Here is an 18,877-nt window from a genome sequence, read left to right as displayed (position 1 = left end):
CAATGTAATGGCGAGCCCCCGATTAACTTAAGGCTGCAAGCTGGAAGAAATACGTCTCTCCAATGAAAATGCCACAATGCAGATGTACAGACACCAGGCTTGTTATTTAATGAAAAAGGGGCCTCCTTCCTCCTTCTGCAGCTCTGCCCTCACCGTCCCTTGACCTCACTCTCTGCTTTGCTGGAGGGAGAGCGGGCAGTAGCTCCCAGAGGACCTCTGAGAAAACGGACTTTTGAGAACAAGAATCTTTGATCAGCGGCTGTAGCAGCTCGAATGCAGCCAGTGCCAACCCCACAGCACCGGGTGACACAACAGGTAGGTGGCCAGTGGCAGCGCTGAGTTTAACCACTAGAGCTAGTGGTGGCAACAGAGAGATTGCTGATCAAGCGATGAGTCGGTGCTGTTCTGTACTTTGGAGCTAGGGTTTGAGCTAACTAGAGTCTGTTGTCGGACCTGCTGCCTGCTTTCCTCCAGGTGGGGTGGTCTATAGCAGCAATGACTGAGGCGGAGGACGCACTGTGATTTGAAGCTCTAGTGAGTGTTTGTCAGACCTACATAAATGTGAAATAAAGGCTGCAGCTATGAATCTTTATCTGCAGTTAGTAAAAGGCTTAGCTATTAGCAAAGTTTCCTTTCCATCTCTGAAATACTTTGGCGATCAGAACGTGTTTTATTCCTTTTATTGTCTAACCCTCTTTCAAGTATTTTTGATAAGTCTGTCTTTCTTTTTTTAGTTGCTTTGCATTGTAGGCAGTTGTTGCCAATGCTGGAATTACAACTGTCTCTGCAGGATTTCCCACCATGGAATCAGGCTTTCAATGCAGAGACATGCATGCCCATCTGGTTTTTGAAGAAAAACCAATAGGATCACCCTCTCTCTGAAATGACTTATGTTTGGCCAAAGTCTCCTGTCATGAAAAAAAAATCTGAAAACAGAGCCACTGAATGACAATATGCTCAAAGTTTACAATGGGATTTTTTCCAATCATGCCAAATAAAAACTGCCTAATCCAACTTTTAATAGAATTGTTGCCTTGATTTATAATATTATCACTTGTGAGTCCAGAATTGTATATTCTTTAAAAGAAATGGTTGCCTTTCTGCCAACTTTAGGAGTGAAAGCAGATAAAGCACTACAAATCCTCCTGTGTAACATGTGCTAAGGCAGATAAGTGCAGCCCAGAAATGACCATGGGATCTGTGAGGCTCAAGGGACATGATAGTGAAAAATGTTTGGCACAGAGAATTATTTGTTTCTGAAAAACACCATATCAGCCTGACTAACTCTGCTACCAATCCATGCCACTACACGAGTCACTGCAACAGAAATGTAATTTGACAGGTATTCATTTTGCAACTCCTGTGTAATATGTTTATAATATAATATAGTACAATATAATATAACTGAAACTAAATGAGGATGTAGCTATTAGTAAAACAAGACATACTGACTACATGAAAAAAAAAAAATTCAGTCAAGTAAGCTGAAGATTATTAGTCAGTATAATTAATAGTAGGATGATGAGGAAACCACTTCAATGCTTTGGGAGAAAGAAAGAAACACATCCATCTGTGTTCTTCTCACACAAAACATAAAAATCAGAGCAGACACACCAACAGGTAATTACACACACGTTAATGCAGATAAACTCATTCAGTTTGGATCCTCCTGCATGACTCAGAGCTAAAATACCTCTCTGAGGTACTGTCATACCACTGTTGTTAGTTAAACCACAGTGTAACCACTGATCCGTTCCAATGCCTCTCTACACAGAGCTCAAGGGATTAAACATCCTCCGGTCACATCAGCAATTAGATATCAGCCTGGCTAGTGTTGAGTTACTATACAATGCAAAAGCCTTCAGTAGCTTACATAACTATGTTTCCAAATGACATAATCCAGATTTTTAGGTAAAGTATATCTAAGTGCACAGTGAGGTGCTGATGCTAACTTATCATTTTACTAGTATATGTCCATCCAAACTATTTTGGATTGACAATTTTGTGGATTGGTGTAAATTTTGTCAGCTATGTTTATCTGTTAATCTTAGAACCATGTAAAAAACATCTTCAAGGGTTTAAACCATATTTAGTCAACCTCATTCTGTATTTTTCTCTGTCAAGTTTTTGTTGACTAAGTCTGTACATTTTAGTCTGATATTAGTCAAATAAAACTGCAACTTATTTAGTATAGTGGTAGTCAATAAAAGCTGTTGACATTTTAGTCTTTTTTAGTCATCAGATTATATTAAACATTTTAGTCAGTATAATAGAGATTTCAGTAACACTTTACTATGTTAAAATGTTGACTATGACAATGGCAGTGCATGTAGATGCAGCATCCTGTAGCTCCTCAAATCTTTACTACTTTTTTGTTATATTTTTCTATTTTTTCGACACTATGGCCCCTTCTGCTGAGGGACAACTTTTCTACGATAGAGAAGCACGTATCAACATTGGAAAAAGCTGTGTGGGGTTTGGACTGAATGCAGTAGACCGTGAGAGGATCCCTACAAATGGCATATGCTGAGCAGCCAGCCAGACCAGAGGAGAGAAACCAAACCGAAAGCGAAAGAGAGGGAGGAGAGCCGGCATCAGGGCGAGGCTGATGTGACTTGGACCAAGAGCTGTTGCTCTACTCTAGAGAGAGTGGAGTGGATGAGTTGCGATTGAGGCTCACTCAGCAGCAGGAGATGGGGGACTGCTATGCGCACATCTTCACAGAGACATGTTTAACCCCTAACATCCCAGATCAAGCTATTGCACTGGATGGGTGGACCTTGATGGGAGCCATAAGGACACAAGACTCTGATGCAAATTAAAAAAATGCACTGCAGCAATTGAATGATGCCATCTGCAGCAACATGCCAAACCAACCGGACAGAATCTTCATAGTAGCTGGAGATTTTAATTAACTCCTCCTTCAACTCCAAAGATGTAGCGGGATCAAGGACAATTGTACCAATAACCAATAAATCTACCTTCTATCTTTTTGTAAACTACTTTTGTCTCATCTTTTTTCACCTATATTACATGTTAATATTAGTCACAGTTAGTATTAAATGACGGCAGTGCCATCTTATCATCATCTCGTCCTAGTCATGGCAAAAAAGGTCGCTGACAAACATACGTAGTCATAATTTTCATTAATAAAATGAACACTGCTGTGGATAAGAGAGAAAAAGACATCTATTTTATATTCTTGGTAGTTTGTCATGATGTTATTCATGCTGACATTTGGTTACATGTCTGGCTTTCAACAAAAAGACTGTAGTGAGTTTCTTGTAGTACAAAAAGTCTGAGTATTTCTGTCTTATCTTTAATTCCAACTGTTCAAAGTTGAAAACATAATCCATGTTCAGCATATTTAGAGATCCCATGTTTTACTGAAATGACAAGGAGTCATCTAAGCTTAGCTAAGATTAGCCCAAAGATTACCTTTAGTTTGGACAGCTGTCCCAAGTCCTTGGCAGCATTGAAGATCATCTGAGCTCCTTGCTGTTGGACAGATAGATATTTTTCTGTTAGGCAAGGAAAAAAAACTGGAAACACTCAATGGGCGGTTATGAAAGAGATGATTGTAAGAACAAACTAAGCAACAGGAAATGAAGACAGAGAGATGGAAATGTTTAAAAACTGCCTGATATGATGGCAATTAAACTTCACTTTCATGTTTTCATAAAAAACAACAAAACAATAAATAAAACATTCCTGAGATGAAAAAAAATGTCAATTATACCACAAAGAAAAACAATTCACCCATGAGTGAAGATTTAGATTTGCCATGTTGTTTCATCTGCTGTACAGTTATTTGTGTGTTACGATGGAGCATGAGAGAGCTGAAAGAGAGAGAGAAAGAGAGACAGGTGGAGAAGAAGAGGGAGGTGGAGCATGGGCCAAGAGATGAAAAGAGTGATAGAGATGGGAAAGAGACGGATAATTGATCAAACTCACTGTCTGGTCACTCAGTGGAGGCAAAACGATTGTTCTCTCGATTGTGTTCAGCACAATTTTCCATAGTTCTTTGAGGACTCGTTTCAGCACAGTCTTCTCACAGATCTTGGCGAATAACATCAAACTGCAGAGTGGCAAAAGAAGGGCATTTGTCAGGTCAACAGTGGAAGCACATGTCTCAAACTGAGCCAACGTGGCTGAAGAATCCAAGTGATGACGCCTTCACAAATAATATGATTAAATAAAGAAAAACACCTGTGACTCATAGAATAAATGCTGCAGCTTTATGCTTTAATCTCAGCCTTTTGTGCAAGCAGGGGTCTCAGAGACAGGAGGAAGGATTTGGTATTTCCATATCATTAAGAGGATTCCCTGTAATACCCCATTGGCCTCGATGTTGCTTTGACAAACGGTTGAGAGCGATTCCCAGAGCTCCGCTGAACCACACTGTCTCTATGGTTCTTTCAAGAATACAACAGAAGTAAAAACAGTCCCTTGAATTAAACGACATTCACAGATAATGCTGGCCTCTCTTTTCTTTTGAAAACAAATGTAAAATGGTAGCGCTTATTATAGCGCTTATTTATTTGGAATTCTTTTCTTTATCTATCAAATCTGGAAATAAAAACAGTAATAAGTGCTGTTCAATCTGACTGAACTTTGACACCAGCCGGTTTGAATGAGGGGTGGGACTGGCCTGTCATTTAGGAAGAGCTTTGTTTTATCATTGGTAATATTACTGAAATAATACAAGCAGCAAAAAAGGAATGAGTGAAAGTACTAAAAAAGTACACTTTCAAAGTTTGCGGACAGCTGTTGTTAGACCATCCAATTTTTTTAAACAGATATCTGCATATCTACGTTCTAGTTTCTGTTTGCAGTCTGAGTTGTATTGCCCAATCATGTTTGAGCCAGATTTGGCTGTATACAGGTAAACAGTCCATGTGGAGCGCAAAAGAGGTGGAATGTGATGGCTAAATTTCAATCTCAGAGCCCCACAGCTATGTACAACAATGATTTAGTTTTTTATTAGCTTTTGTTTCAATGTTGTCTGCATTCATATGCAGATATGTGTTTGCAGGGATTAGTCAAAATGTTGTCTTGACCTGTCTCAAGTTGCTGATTGAACTGTAAACAATATCCAACACACAGAAGAGGAAATTGTGGCCTGGATATCTGCTGAATGCACTGGGACCCCCAAAATATTGACTGTTGCCCCCAGAGATTTTATCTTTGTCAGACAATAGCCAATTGGTTCCAAGATTGAGCCCATCCAAACTTTTTTCGTATCCTGTCTTGTTTTCCTCACACTATACACCAAACAAGTACATTATGTCAATTGAAATGAAGCTCTAGCAAACATTCAGTCAGGAAGACATATCTAGATGTCACTGTCAGGGCTGTCAAATGAGTAATCAAATGTTGTACAGCTGATTTACAGTCAACCAATAGCACACCCTCTCCGTTAGCCTATCATCTTACTGCTCATTTTAAATATGGTTCCCTTTTTGCCTGGTGTTCTTTCATGCTGTACACACCCTCCATCTTCCCATCATCGCCTAGTCTTTCTGGATTCATCAACCTCATAGGTCATCAGCCTCAGAGTCAGCCATCAGCTGCCACCACCACCTCCACCAGTGTCTGGGCTCCATGGGGGGATTTATATTCATGCCGCTCAGATGTCTTTCGATCACAAAAATCTCTTATGGCGTCCAAGTGCCAAAGATTTTAAAAAAAAATTTTTTTTTTTAAATTAAAGCTCAATCAGCACAAATCATATCTTAATTTGTTGACCCATATTCTGTATTAAACATTATCTTAACTTCATTTGTCTACTGATTGAGATTCATTTCTGACGTCACCTCAATGCCAAAATGCGCAAACTTGATGGATATTAATGGTTGAGCCTTTTAACTTTTTAATTAATGGAAACACACTTACTGAACACCAAAGTTGAAAACTGGCCCACATGTTAGAGGTAACTCTGACCTTGCATTCAGTATATACTCACTTTTTATCCAAGAGGTCCATGAGAGGCCGGAGGACAGTCTCTGCATCCATGGCAGCGTTGCTTCCTTTGGCCGGGCCTTTCATCTGAACGAGCTCCTGGTTCATCTGCTTCACACAGTCCTCGATCACACCTTTGAAACTGTGTGATGAAAAAGAACAATTCTTTGTTACTGGGTTCGTATTTTTTTCTGCAGCAGTTGTGTAGCGCACTCCTGCTGGTCCCATCAGATTATTGAAAAGTTGCTATGAGGGGTGTCTTTTGTTCAAGCTGAAACGTTTAGCAACTTGCTGTGCTCACTAAGCATAAAGCACAGCGAGAGTTCAAGTCAATTATATTTTGAGTACATGTCTGTCAATACCTAAGCAGTCTTGTATTACTATTCCTTTGAAAGAACAAGACATGAATGGATACATCAGGCTTAATGAAAACAATACCATACCCACTCACTCACACACGCACGCACACACATACGCACACGCTGACTAATGCTCACCTGGAGCCAAACACTCCGCTGAGCTCATCCAGCACCGTGTTGAGTTTATTCTGCAGCTCCTTTAGCAGATCACTGGCCTCTGCATCCAGCTGTCAGGGTGAGACAGACAGTTACTACATTATTACACTCCATTCACTAACCCACACTCACCAGAGCTCTGAATCTCTGCCGCAACTGGGATGGGGGCATTTGGAAGAGGGGGGACAACAGGCACAGAGGAGAGGTAACCTGCCTCACTGGTGGCCTCCCACTCATTCTGCCTGCCACCTGTGCCGTGAGTCGTTCTGAATACAAATGGACGGCTCACCTCCGAGCGCTGCAATGATGACTGCTTGCAGAGTCAGGAGACATGGTGTCAGCAAAGAGGCAGCCTGATAGTGGTCTCTCAAAAGGGAATATTTTGTACACTACTACTATACAAGTTACAGTAGAGAGAGTATGCTGTCAGGAAGCCTCAACATTTAACATCTTCAGGGAATAAAGCTTGCTGCCATATATACACAAATCCTTGAATCTACAGATGTTCTGACACTGAAATCTTCTGACGGACTTTTTATGGTCCAGAGGGAAACTGCTGCTGCGTGCCCCCCCCCATTTAGTGTACAACTTTCCAATATTTTGTTCATTATTTAGGACTTTAGTTCTATCTAGATTACTATCTGTAGCTATACTTTGCTACAAGCCTCTTAAAGAGATACTTGGCTAATTTTCAACCCGCTTTGAATCAAAACAATGTGGGTAGTAAGTCTAAATGAGCTGTGGTAAACCTTCCTCTATCAAACCAGTGCCTAGATATCCCTCCTGCCCCGATAGCAAAATTTTGCCGGATGACACAAGTTTCTCTTGCTCCCCTGGGCTGTTGCTCAAACTACAGGCTGTATTCCTGCAATTTCCTATTGACAGCCATCCATGCAGCCACTGCAAAGAATACAGAAGCAAATCAAGAAACAAATCTGGACCCAAATCTGATCTAACGATAAAATCTAACGATAAAACTAGGCTGTGCTGATCAAATATACATTAAGATTGTTATTATGTTGCTTATTTCTCATCTAAAATGTTGTTAGAACCCCGTTTTAGTGTCAGGTTTAACTTTGATAGCGAGAGTTTGTGAACAGAAAGGGGGCACCGTACTGTTTCCTGCACAGTAAAAATAGTGGCCTAAAAAACTGAGATGAAATGGTAAAACTAAGCAGCACTGATCAAATATAAACCAAGATTCTATTACTGTGTTGCATATTTTTCGCCTCAGATGTTTTAAGAAACACGTCGTAGCTCACTGTTTAATTGTAACATAAGTTTCTTTCTGGATGGCCGCTATTGTTTCACATGTGAGAGTGTGCATTACATCCACCCTCCAGATGGAACATTTATTTGCCCAGTGTAGCATTTAGCGCTATGCATTCTGGTAATTGAAGTTTTTCTACCTCTTGAGCACTAGGATCTTTTTTTTCTGTTTTATCTGGTCATGTAGCACCAATTTCAAAAGTATTTGCATCTTTCTACTGCATAGACATTCTAGTTTTATTAAAAGGCCATCTTCACAGCAGCAATACCTCTTTAAATTAATGTACTATGTCCCTTAATAGCTAGTAAGATATACTGATATATCAGACACGACCTTACAAGGAATAATCAATACAAGCTCACACAAACACAACTGCAAAAATTGATTGACAACATGTATGTGCCCATGCATGGCTAGTTTTGGGTTTCTGCAGCGCCATATTTATGCATGTGATGGGTGTGCAGATGTTTGTGTTCCTGAGTGGTTTTGAGAAAATGCATGGTTGGATTGTGCTGTGTTGTGTATGAGAGTGTATGTCGTGTCACTTACTGCACTATGAGTGCATCTGTATCACTCTTCGTCTTATGCATTACGTTTGCCATGTACAAATGTCCAAATATTGATGTTTTGGATGGGGGTGGAGAACACACATCGCTGAGGCTCAGTGCCTGAGATGGATGTGTGAGGCCAGGCACCGCACCACATGCATAACAGATCGTAATATTAGACCCGATAAGCTTAGCCATAGAGCAGCTCATCTCACACATTATAGTGGCGGATGGCTCAGCTGGGAAGCGGATGTGTAAACTAAACCTTTTATAGACATTGTTATTCTGCAGACATGCCTCTATCTGAAGCACCAACGGGATGGATTTATATGTGTGTGCATGTGTTCACATGTGCACGCGTTCTTATTCACCTCAATGGCAATGACAGCAGCATGCAAGATTTCCTGTCACGGAGGAAATTGACCAGAGGTTCGACTTGTTATTTTACTCTATGAGTAACAGATAACATCTTTTCAAATGATAGCAGTGAAATACTGTAGGCACTGGTATATTATCAGTTCCTCTTGGCCTGGGGAAAGTTTCAGACTGGGCTCTAATCTGCTGCCTGGCAGTCTCTGAAATTGAGGTCCTCCATTTTTTTCCGAGAACACTGTGTCTTAATGGGAATGCTGCTACAGGAAATTCATCCCGCTGTTAGATAAACCAAGGCACCTGTCACCTTCTGAGAGAAGAAAAACACTGTGATTCTGTGTGGCTCCTGATGCTTCAGTCCAATGAATACCTGAAGACTGCAATCCTGTCAGAACAGCCTTCATTTAAAGTTACTTTGACTTGCAAAGTGACGCAATTTGAAAATGACAAAGACTCGTCTTCTGAAATGTCAGGTTAATGAAGGTCTTCAGTTAAAAAAATGGATATAATGTCAGGAATAAAATTATGAATGTAATTTATATAAATGAATAGACCCCATTTCTAATGTTTTTTATTCTGCATTTGCACTGTTAAAAAACTATTTTAAAAGGAATTGCCAAGTGGTGGAGGTGTCGGCATAGAGATGCCTGTTTTCTCTCCAATATAACTGAACTAGATGGTAATCAGCAAGTAGTGCTCAAAGTGCCAAAAAATACAGTTGAAAAACTCAACAGAAATGCACCTTTACAGAAATCATGACCTGGTTACTCAAGATCATCCACAGACCTTGTTGTGGGCAGTTTCATGTAGGAAATATTTTCATTCCACCAAACTACAACCACCAACCGTATCACTGTACAGAAGAAAGCGTGCATTTACTCGAGGATGAGAGGTTTGTGCTCATGACAGCAGGAGATGTGAACATTAATAGTGTCCTCCTCAGCTGAGCTTTAATGTTAGCTTGTTATCTACTGCTAGGTGAGCTGGCAGTACATGGACACTTCCTTTTGCACTTTGATACCATGGATGTATTAAATGACTTGGATGCAGCATTGAGGCGCGGACCCCGTTCATTCCTATGAAAGCTGCTCAATAACATGAAGCAAAAAAAAAATATTTCTGCAGTATATGCCACATAAATATACTTAAGTAGTAATCAGATTTTCCACATCATGGGGCCCACAGAACATGCGCACTAGAAACTTGCTAACCTCTGCTAACTTGAATGGGTATAAAATGTTTAATCTTGCAGCTCCTCTCGACTTTCTAAATGTATCAGAGTGAACAGATCAAGTCCTTAAAGTTGAATTAGTCATTTTGCAGGGGTTTTCGCGCTCAAAAAAATGTATCCACTGATTTACAGATGTCTCTTCCCCAGTGTAAGTCAATGGGAAAATGTCCTTCTGTGCCCCATGGAATCATGTGATGGACCAGGACAGTGCAATTCCACTTTTGACCACTACATGAAACTGCTCACAACAAGGTCTGTGGATTATTTTAAGTAACTGGGTCATGGTTTCTGCAAAGAGACAGTACTATTAGGTTTTTCAAATGTATTTTTTGGCACTTTAGGATCCACAATCCAAGTGTCTTCTGGTTCCATTTTATTGGAGTCTGGGCAGACATCTCTACAGCCGAAATCTCCAAAACTCTGCAACTCACAGTAAAACAATTGAGACTAATAAATAGCACGAAAGGTGAGAGGAAAAATATGTCTTTTTCGATTTTGGAGTGAACTGTCACTTTAGGCTGTACATGTTATAACGACAGCAATAACACAGCAAGAAATTCTTATAATGTATGTGGTATGTATTGCACTTGATGACTGACAACATTTTTCATTATGGTGATAAAACTTCATGCAAAGTGAACATCAATTTTGGAAAACAGAGCACCTGGCTCCTCCATGGTAGCTAGTTTCACTTGATGCTGACTGACATCCGGAGTCCTCCAGAGCGCACAAACTCTCCCCTGGCTGACAGCCTATCAGCAGCAGCCCAGCTTTGCTTCCCTTTGCCTGTTTCAACAATACAATATCTACTCACTGGCAGGTTGTTATTCCAAAACACAGTTTGTCCTAAACAGTGCCAAGTAAATCAAGGTCCAATAAACCACCATCGCTAAAGTGAGAAAAGTATATTAGCAAACGGAACGACGCCCAAAATAAAGTCTGATAACAATCTAGGGAGATCACTCCATGACGATTCCATAAATGTGGGCACTGTAAGAGATTATGCTAATCTCTGTTATTGGTACTGCTATGATAACAGCTCTTGGTAATTACATTGGCTCTCTGGGAGTTAATTGCTGATAGGAAACTATTCTGTAATGAATAGGCTACTGTGCAGAAGGGAAACTAATGGAAAACTTTCACCTGAAAAACACCCTGGCTGTATAATTAGCATTCAACAGAAATTACTTAAGTCCTTCTAAAAGATATACCTGATTGTCCATTAACAATGTGCATGATTTTACTTTTTGAAAGGGATGTTAAGACTTGTGGTGTCATTAGTCTTCAGACAATAATGGCCTGGGAGTGATCCAGGTCTAGAGCTGCTAACTGCGGGGAGGTTTGCAGCACCTCAGCCGAGGGCACAGCTGGAGAGATTTGTAAGTGTTTGAGAAGCTCATTAAACACGGTCTGAAAATCCTGTCTGAAGCATTTTGTGGCTGCAGCCTAGGGAATGGATAGAGATGATCAAAACCACAGCCAGCAACTTGGCGAGCGTCTGCCTCCACTCTTTGCGTCAGGGACAAAAAAAAAAAAGAAAAAAAGAAAAGAAAGGGGGTAACAACGAACTAAAATAAATATCGCACTTCTAAATTAGCCATGGATAGAGAAGTGGCAGACGGAAAAAAAGCAAGCTAAAAATAAAGATGGGATCGGGTGGGTTGAGCCACTATCCCCAGAGCGCTGGGGATGGTGAGCTTGAGCAGCCTGTCCAGAGGGGTGATGGGTAATTCAGATTCCGTATGCTCTGTGGCACATGCTGCTGGAGGGGTTGGGGGGAGTGGGGGTGAGAAGCGTAGGAGCGTGAGGGGTGGCGGTAAGGCACAAGGGGGGGAGGGGGCGTGCTTTTTCGTATCATTCAGTAAATGGTGGGAAGGGGTGTTGACGAGTCCTATTGCACACACCTTACAGAAGGACACAACCCCCTCCTCCTGGAGACAGAGAGAGAGAGCACAGAAAGGAAATGGGGGGAAAACAGAAGACACAACGACAGGAGACAAAATGCAAGGCAAGACAGGCGTTAGATACTGGAGAGAAACATGCGTGTAAGTAATAAGAAGCGGCGGCTGCTGCTGCTGCTTCTCAGGTTAGACTGAAACGTCGACAGGGAAACTACTCAGCGGTGTTTCAAACTAAACACACAGATTTATAGGGTTTAAATCAATATTTACAAAAAGGCAACACATGTTATACACAAGGAGGGTTAGAGGTGGGGAAACAGTCACGGGGCACAAAGGAAGTTATTGAGGAACTGTAGGCAAGGAAGAAGTCGCGAAAGGTGATATTAGTAAACAAAACTACAGGTCAGATTACATGGTTAAGTGCAGAACTGAGGGAAGGCTTACAGCACATCAATCTGGGGTCAATTCACTTTCACTTCATATAAATGTCATCGGAAATGATCATTTACATAATCATGACACAGCATTTATTTCACAGCGGGAAGCTGATCTAAGGATGAAAATTTAAGCATTTTTATAAACTGGCATCAACCTTGCTGAAGTGTCCTTCAGGGAGACACGGAATCCTTTGAATCCCCGGGGACGCTGTTCTTTAGCTAACCTTGTGTTTTGACCTTCCAGTGGAAGAATGCAGATTACTGCAGTAATATTTTATAATAATTCATGTGTCCCCTTTCTCTCTTTTCAATACAGGAGGGAAATTATCAGTATAATTGAAAGTGAAGTGCCTCAAAAGCTGACACAAACACAGTAGACAGACACACTCAGGTAGGCACAGACCTGTTTGCCACCCATGGACTCAAACATCTTCTCCAGTTGGACCCGGAGCTGCTGAATGTTGTTGAGGAGGATGCAGGGCTGTAAAAATAAAATAATAAATAAATTAGATTGTTTTGTATTGTACAGTGAAGAACATCATATATATTTAATGGTGTTGACATCCTAGAAAAGCCTGGTGCATTAAATTTTCTGCTTTTTCTTACAGCTATTGACATTCTGCTGTAACAGTTTGTAAGCTTTATACTGGCCCAAATAATTGCAACACATCGTCAGAAGGGCAAAAGCAGTCAAATCCATCAGTTTTGATTTCCTGGATCCCACGCGACATCGACAGTCAGCAGGGAAACGCAATACATAATACAACAGGGAGAGAAATGTCTGCGCTGAGTATGTCAGGCACTATCGATTTCCAGCTGCACAACAAGTTTAACAGATGACAGACATTAATCACACTGCTGTTTATGGAGACTGTGAGTAATTCTTCAGAGTTTTCAGTCACTCACAGATTATGTACATTATCTGCCCAAAAAACAACTGACAAACACACAGCACCACAAAATTATGATAGTGGTACTGGATGGTGCCAAAATGTTAATTCTGCACCCCACAGGAGAAGGATGATTGGTGTCTTTCAATTCACAAAGCAGCCAATAGTGTCTCAGCGGCAGCACATAATGGCTTGCTCGCTACTAGATTTATGAGCATATCTATATGAGAGTGATGAGATATTTAAATCTGAGTAAAAGCAATGGAGATTCCCTTGGCTATATATTTCTAGCTTAAGAGAGGGTGAAATATATAGAATAAAGGATTCTGTCCACTAACACCCGCATTGGATATATTATAAACTATCAGTTAAATACCAAAGGGCTGCTGTAACATCACCCAAGACTGCATATAACACAGAGAAAAAAAAGAAAGCTATTTCACAAGAGTGTATTTATTGATTTATAGTATTCACTGGGGTGTTGCTTTTTGAACACGGTTGTGCCAAGATAACGAGTTTGTCTGCAAATACTTTCAATATCATGAAATACATTTACAACAGCACTATGTTTGCAATAGCAGATCTTTGCAGATCAGTGGTTCCCAACCTGGGTATGCCCCAAGGGGTCCCAAGATAAACCTGTAAGTTCACAAGATGATTACAGAAATGTTCCCTTATGAAAAACTGCCTTTATTACTGTGACTTTTGGGGTGGCACGCAGGTTGCCTCACAGCACAAGGTTAAGTTCAAACCTGCCGGCCAGTTTGAGTCTTTCTGTGTGGAATTTGTCTGTTCCCCTTGTGCGTGCCTGGGTTTTCTCTTGGTGCTCCAGCTTCCTCCCATAGTCCAAAGACATGCAGGTTAGGTTAATTGATGACTCAAACTCAATTGCCGGTAGGTGTGAATGGTCTTCTGTCTATGTGTGTCAGCTCTGTGATTGACTGGGGACTTGTCCATGGTTTACCCCAACTCTCACTTAATACCAACAGACATCTGCTTCCACGATTGGATAATTAGACTTGAATTGTACTGTATCAGTTGTGTGAGAGATTGTAAATGGATGTTTTCATATGGTTTTAATGTTGTTAATCACTGACACCTATTGTATGACTTAAATTCATTTAGAATTTTCTTCCTTCACTGGAGGCACACAAGAAAAAAAATCTTCATAAATTCACTCAATGCAACAAGGGGTGAGTAACTGATTTAAAATGTTCATTTGGGGGTGAAGTATTCCTTTAAGGGGTCGTGAGCCACAAAAGTTGGGGAACACTGTTTTCGATCCTTGTCTTTACTCATACTACTGCTCTCTTTTAATGCTTCAGTTTGTTGTCAGCAAAGACAGACACACAGTACATTATTGATAAAGATGGCTATGATGTGAGACATGCATTGTATATGTGACAGTCCAACAAATTGGAGATTAGGTTTAATTTGATATAATCCTGCCACTGTACAGCTCCATCTGCCTCTTATTTCCCTTTTTCCATCATCTGTCTGTTCAGTCCTCTCTCAAGGAGGGACATTTCATGTTTTCTCTGGGACAATTGTAATGAGCCTGTCAACACTGCAGAGAAACATCTGCCTCTTCTGCTAGTACCCTGTGTGTTATCGCTCACTTCAACTTCAAAGACCAGTGAGGATAATTAGGCCACTCAGAAGGCTCTGCATTTAGTCATCCATCACATTAAACAATGGACAGAGAGCCCAGAAAATACCAATGACTTCTCCTCATCAGCTATGGGCTGTGACATGAATAATTGCATTTCGGTTAATAGAGACACTTTGTTAAGTGCATTACAAAAAGCAGAGCAGTACTCAGCTTAGAGCAGACTGGGCTTCTTAACTGAAACACTTTCCAGGCAAACCACTGTTAGAGACAGTCATCATGGCAACACCATCATCTGACTAACCACATTTGCATTTGGACCAAAAACACTCAATGTAACCTTTGCTATTAACATTTGCAGACTTTGAGTGGGCACTTACCACGTTCTCCTTACTCAAATACAAAGGAAAGTCCTTGGATATGATTGCAGCATATTGCAGAAGAACTTTGTTGATAGTCTGTAGGAAGGGAGAGAGAGACAATCTTATAATTACAGAATTTTTTGTTGTTTTATAATTGCATTTCTTGAAATCACAAAAAAAGGTAAGGTGTGTAAGACTTAGGTGGATTTGATGGCATCTTGCAGTGAGGGTGAGATTGCAACCTGCTAAGTCTTCTCAAGGTTAGGTTTTCTTCAGTTTTCATTGTTTAGGAGGTTGTTACCACGAGCCAAAATATTCAAAGTGGTCTCTTTCTCTCGAAAACAAATGGACCCAGTGATTAAAACCGGTAAAAACACAGAACAAAGCAGTTTCACCTTACAGATCAGTGCTTATCTAATGCTGACATATAGTAGACAAGCGCTTGCCCCCAACTTGCTATTATATGCCAACATATTGTCAGCTGATAAAAAGGATCAAACCAACAGTTAAAACTGTTAAAGTGTGGACATATGAAGCGACAGCAGCTCTACGGGACTGTTTTGTGTGCACAGATTGGCAAATGTTTAAAGATGCTGCCACTCAAGATAACAACATCAGTCTTGAAGAATATGCATCTTATGTCACATCTTATATCAGCAAATGTGTTGAAGACGTGGTGATCACAAAGACGGTGAGATCTGTGATTGAAACTGCCCAAAACATCACTGGTTCCCATCTACATAGCATCAGTGACCTCGGTGAAGTGAGGTGTCTGCACAGAGCCCAAAGGACACTGAAAGACAGGAGCCACCCCAGCCACAGTCTGTTCACCCTACTGCCATGTGGGAAAAGATACATAAGTATCCGCTACTGAACCACCAGACTACGGAACAGCTTTTTTCCCCAGACTGTGAGACTCTTCAACTCCAGGAGCAGGATTTAGGGTCAACTTTAATTTAATTTCTTCATAAACCAATTTTAAGAAAAATGACAAATAAATCTACCTTGTACCTTGTACCATGTACCTTGTGTGCTTACCCTTTTTGTATGATAACTTCATGTGTGCTCACTTTTTTATGTTCCAGACTTTCAGGAGGGTTTTTCCATATATTAAACGCAAATAGCTCTTACTTTCCGAACAAATAGACTGGTGATTTAAAACACTCAATAAAGCAGTTCTACATATAAATCAAATCAGTGTTTTTCTGATGCTGCTCATTGCAGATGGTCAAAAGGCAAAATCATGAATGGCCCTATCTGGGGCCACTGTTGGTCCATTCTGAGCTAATATAGAAACATGGTGGTTGCGACATGACTCCGTGCACAAGGACCCGCTGCCTATGTTAATATAAACAGCTCATTTGCTCATTTTAAGGCAATGAAAACACAACAGTTCATATTTTCACGTGATTATACAATAAAAACCTACTTAAACCCACTTATTCTGTTATATTCCATTTCTGCCAATATATCCCCCTAAATCCTACACATCACAACCTAATAGCAAGATGATATCAAACTGAATAAAATAACTACAGTGTCTCCTCAGAACAATGACAAACTCTTTAGTTATTTCTCCTCACAGGAATATTAAGGGTTCAGTGTAAGGGCTTTCCAAAGAGCCTGACCTTTGCAAAACGGCACATGAAGTGAGCCAGAGCCTGTGGGTTTGGACACTCCAGCTTCTTGATGATCTCGAAACTCTGGTTTAGTTGAGTAAACACATCCACCACTGAACATGAAAAGAGGGCATGCTCTGAGGTTTGCTGAAACTGTTGCAGGAAAGAGAAGAGGAGAAAGGAACATTAGGGTGGAGAGAGGGATGGCGGGGGTTGGAAGAAGGAAAAAGAGAAAGAGGCAGATGTAGAATGTCAGATCTTAAGAGCTTTAAGCACCTCAGAATAGTGAGGCATTATTAAGTAATTTAGCACAGTGAAAAGACCGTTCGATTAATGTACCAATTACTTTATAACTATGCCGCTTACAGAGCAGAAATCCAGACCACTTACTGCCAATTACAGTAGCAGGTGTGCAGTTAACCCTTAATGCATGAATGCTCAGTAACTGCTGAGGTGCACTAATAATATGACACACTCTCTGAAAAATATATTGAGTTATTTCTTACACATATGGATTCCTGCACTTTTTCGTGATTCACTTAAAAGTCATATGCAGTCTTAATTTTCAAATGTTTAAGTATAGATAAATCATGGTTTTAACCTCAAATTGTTCAGTGGACATCCCTGGGTTACACAAATCACACATGTAAAGCACAATGCAATGTTTAGCTAGAAGACGCATCAATATATTGCAATATTTCCATGCCAAACTTGTTTAGTGAAGCTCATGCCCATTTCTTGTCATTATTACCTAATATCCGCATGCATTTTACTACCCTGAAAATCATGCTATGCTTCCTGTTTTATCAATTTTTAATTCGAATTTCATTTATATTCTTGGCTTTTGATGTCTCTGGGTGAGGAGTGTTTTTGACTGTGTAAAATTTCTTTATCCCCCCATAGCTTCTTCCTCAAGAGGTAAATTCAGTCTAGCAGGTTGTCCTTGTGAATAAGAGAGCAGCCTTAAGTGGCTTTGTTGGTTAAATTAAAAGCTACATAGTGAGAAATAATTCAACGTTATACTCACTCCGTCTTTCTTGTCCCTTTCCAGAGCTCCATTGAGGAAATCCATGGCGACGTCTTCATTCTCATCAAGCCACTGAATGACAAATGGCTCAAACCACCTAAAAAGAGAAAACATTGTATAATTGAAGGATCATATCTTTTCTTAGCATTGGTTTATCTCTCCTGTCAGGAACACCAAGGGAAACAAGGTTTAGTATATGAGACCAATTCAGAGGCCAAAGCTTTTTAGTTATTTAAAAATCATAGGGGAACAACTGTATTTAAGAGATCGATAAAAATTGATTACACCCAAAAAGGTATCCCAAAAAAAAAAAAACTAGCAAATTTCAGTGTGGTTTTGGCCAAGGCTGTGATCCATGCAGACATTGATATCAGGTTTCAGTTTGTGAACAAATTAGACTGCAAGGCTCAGACAGAGGACAGCAGAGGACAGGACAGGCTGGAGCGGATGAGTCGGGTAAGGAAGTACATTTGTTAGTGGAATAATAATGCTGTTCTGTCTGTTTCACTTTGCCATTGCCTTTTTTAAAATAGTGCCTGAGCTTGTCCTCACAGCAACGGATGTCCCCCCAAAACGGTTATGTACCCTGGCTAAGGGCATCTGGTACAGGAGGGAGAGCCAATAAATAAGGTGGGTGTGGCGACAGAGCAAGAGAACAGAGACAGGCAGACTGGAGAGAAAGACTGTGAGTGTGTGTGTACAGTATGAATCAATCCAGCAAGAGATGGTGTTTGAGTGACAGTGTTTGGGGAGGGGGAGTCATTATTCTGATAGACTGGTAGGATGGAAGAGGGCATTGCGTTCCCTGCTTGCATTACACGTGTTTTACATTGCAGCTATCCCTGCTTTGCTGCACATGAATATGCATGCACAATGGAAAACGGGGCTATGTGAAAAGAACAAAAACATGCTTTTAGGCTATAAATTTGTCTCCTGATCCAAAAAACAGTTTATGATTGGCTTGTTTAAAGGCTTCCTGGAATAAACTGCCACCACAGATTGCACAGACATGACTGTAATACAAATTCAGTCTTAATCAGAAACTAATCTGAACACTTACAGTCTTGTATGTATCACACTCACATTGTCAGATTTTTCTGTTAGGTGTCTTTGACACTGGAATATGATTTTTTCG

At 40.5% G+C, this 18,877-nt stretch overlaps 1 protein-coding gene across 1 annotated transcript in view; it reads right to left on the bottom strand.

Moving 5' to 3' along the window:
* Positions 1-18,877, bottom strand: part of LOC121963669 (protein unc-13 homolog C) — a 130,472-nt gene that overhangs the window by 14,190 nt on the left and 97,405 nt on the right. Inside the window, exons 21-28 of the mRNA XM_042513969.1 lie at positions 17,743-17,839; positions 16,725-16,868; positions 15,115-15,192; positions 12,639-12,716; positions 6,459-6,547; positions 5,966-6,103; positions 3,955-4,078; positions 3,439-3,498 (exon numbers count right to left, since the gene is read on the bottom strand). Of these exons, the coding sequence (XP_042369903.1) occupies positions 3,439-3,498; positions 3,955-4,078; positions 5,966-6,103; positions 6,459-6,547; positions 12,639-12,716; positions 15,115-15,192; positions 16,725-16,868; positions 17,743-17,839 (808 nt within the window). The remainder of the gene's footprint in view (positions 1-3,438; positions 3,499-3,954; positions 4,079-5,965; positions 6,104-6,458; positions 6,548-12,638; positions 12,717-15,114; positions 15,193-16,724; positions 16,869-17,742; positions 17,840-18,877) is intronic.

Source organism: Plectropomus leopardus, chromosome 1 (assembly GCF_008729295.1).
Source record: "Plectropomus leopardus isolate mb chromosome 1, YSFRI_Pleo_2.0, whole genome shotgun sequence".
NCBI classification, from domain to species: Eukaryota; Metazoa; Chordata; class Actinopteri; order Perciformes; family Serranidae; genus Plectropomus; species Plectropomus leopardus.
This window is presented reverse-complemented; position numbering and strand designations above follow the sequence as displayed.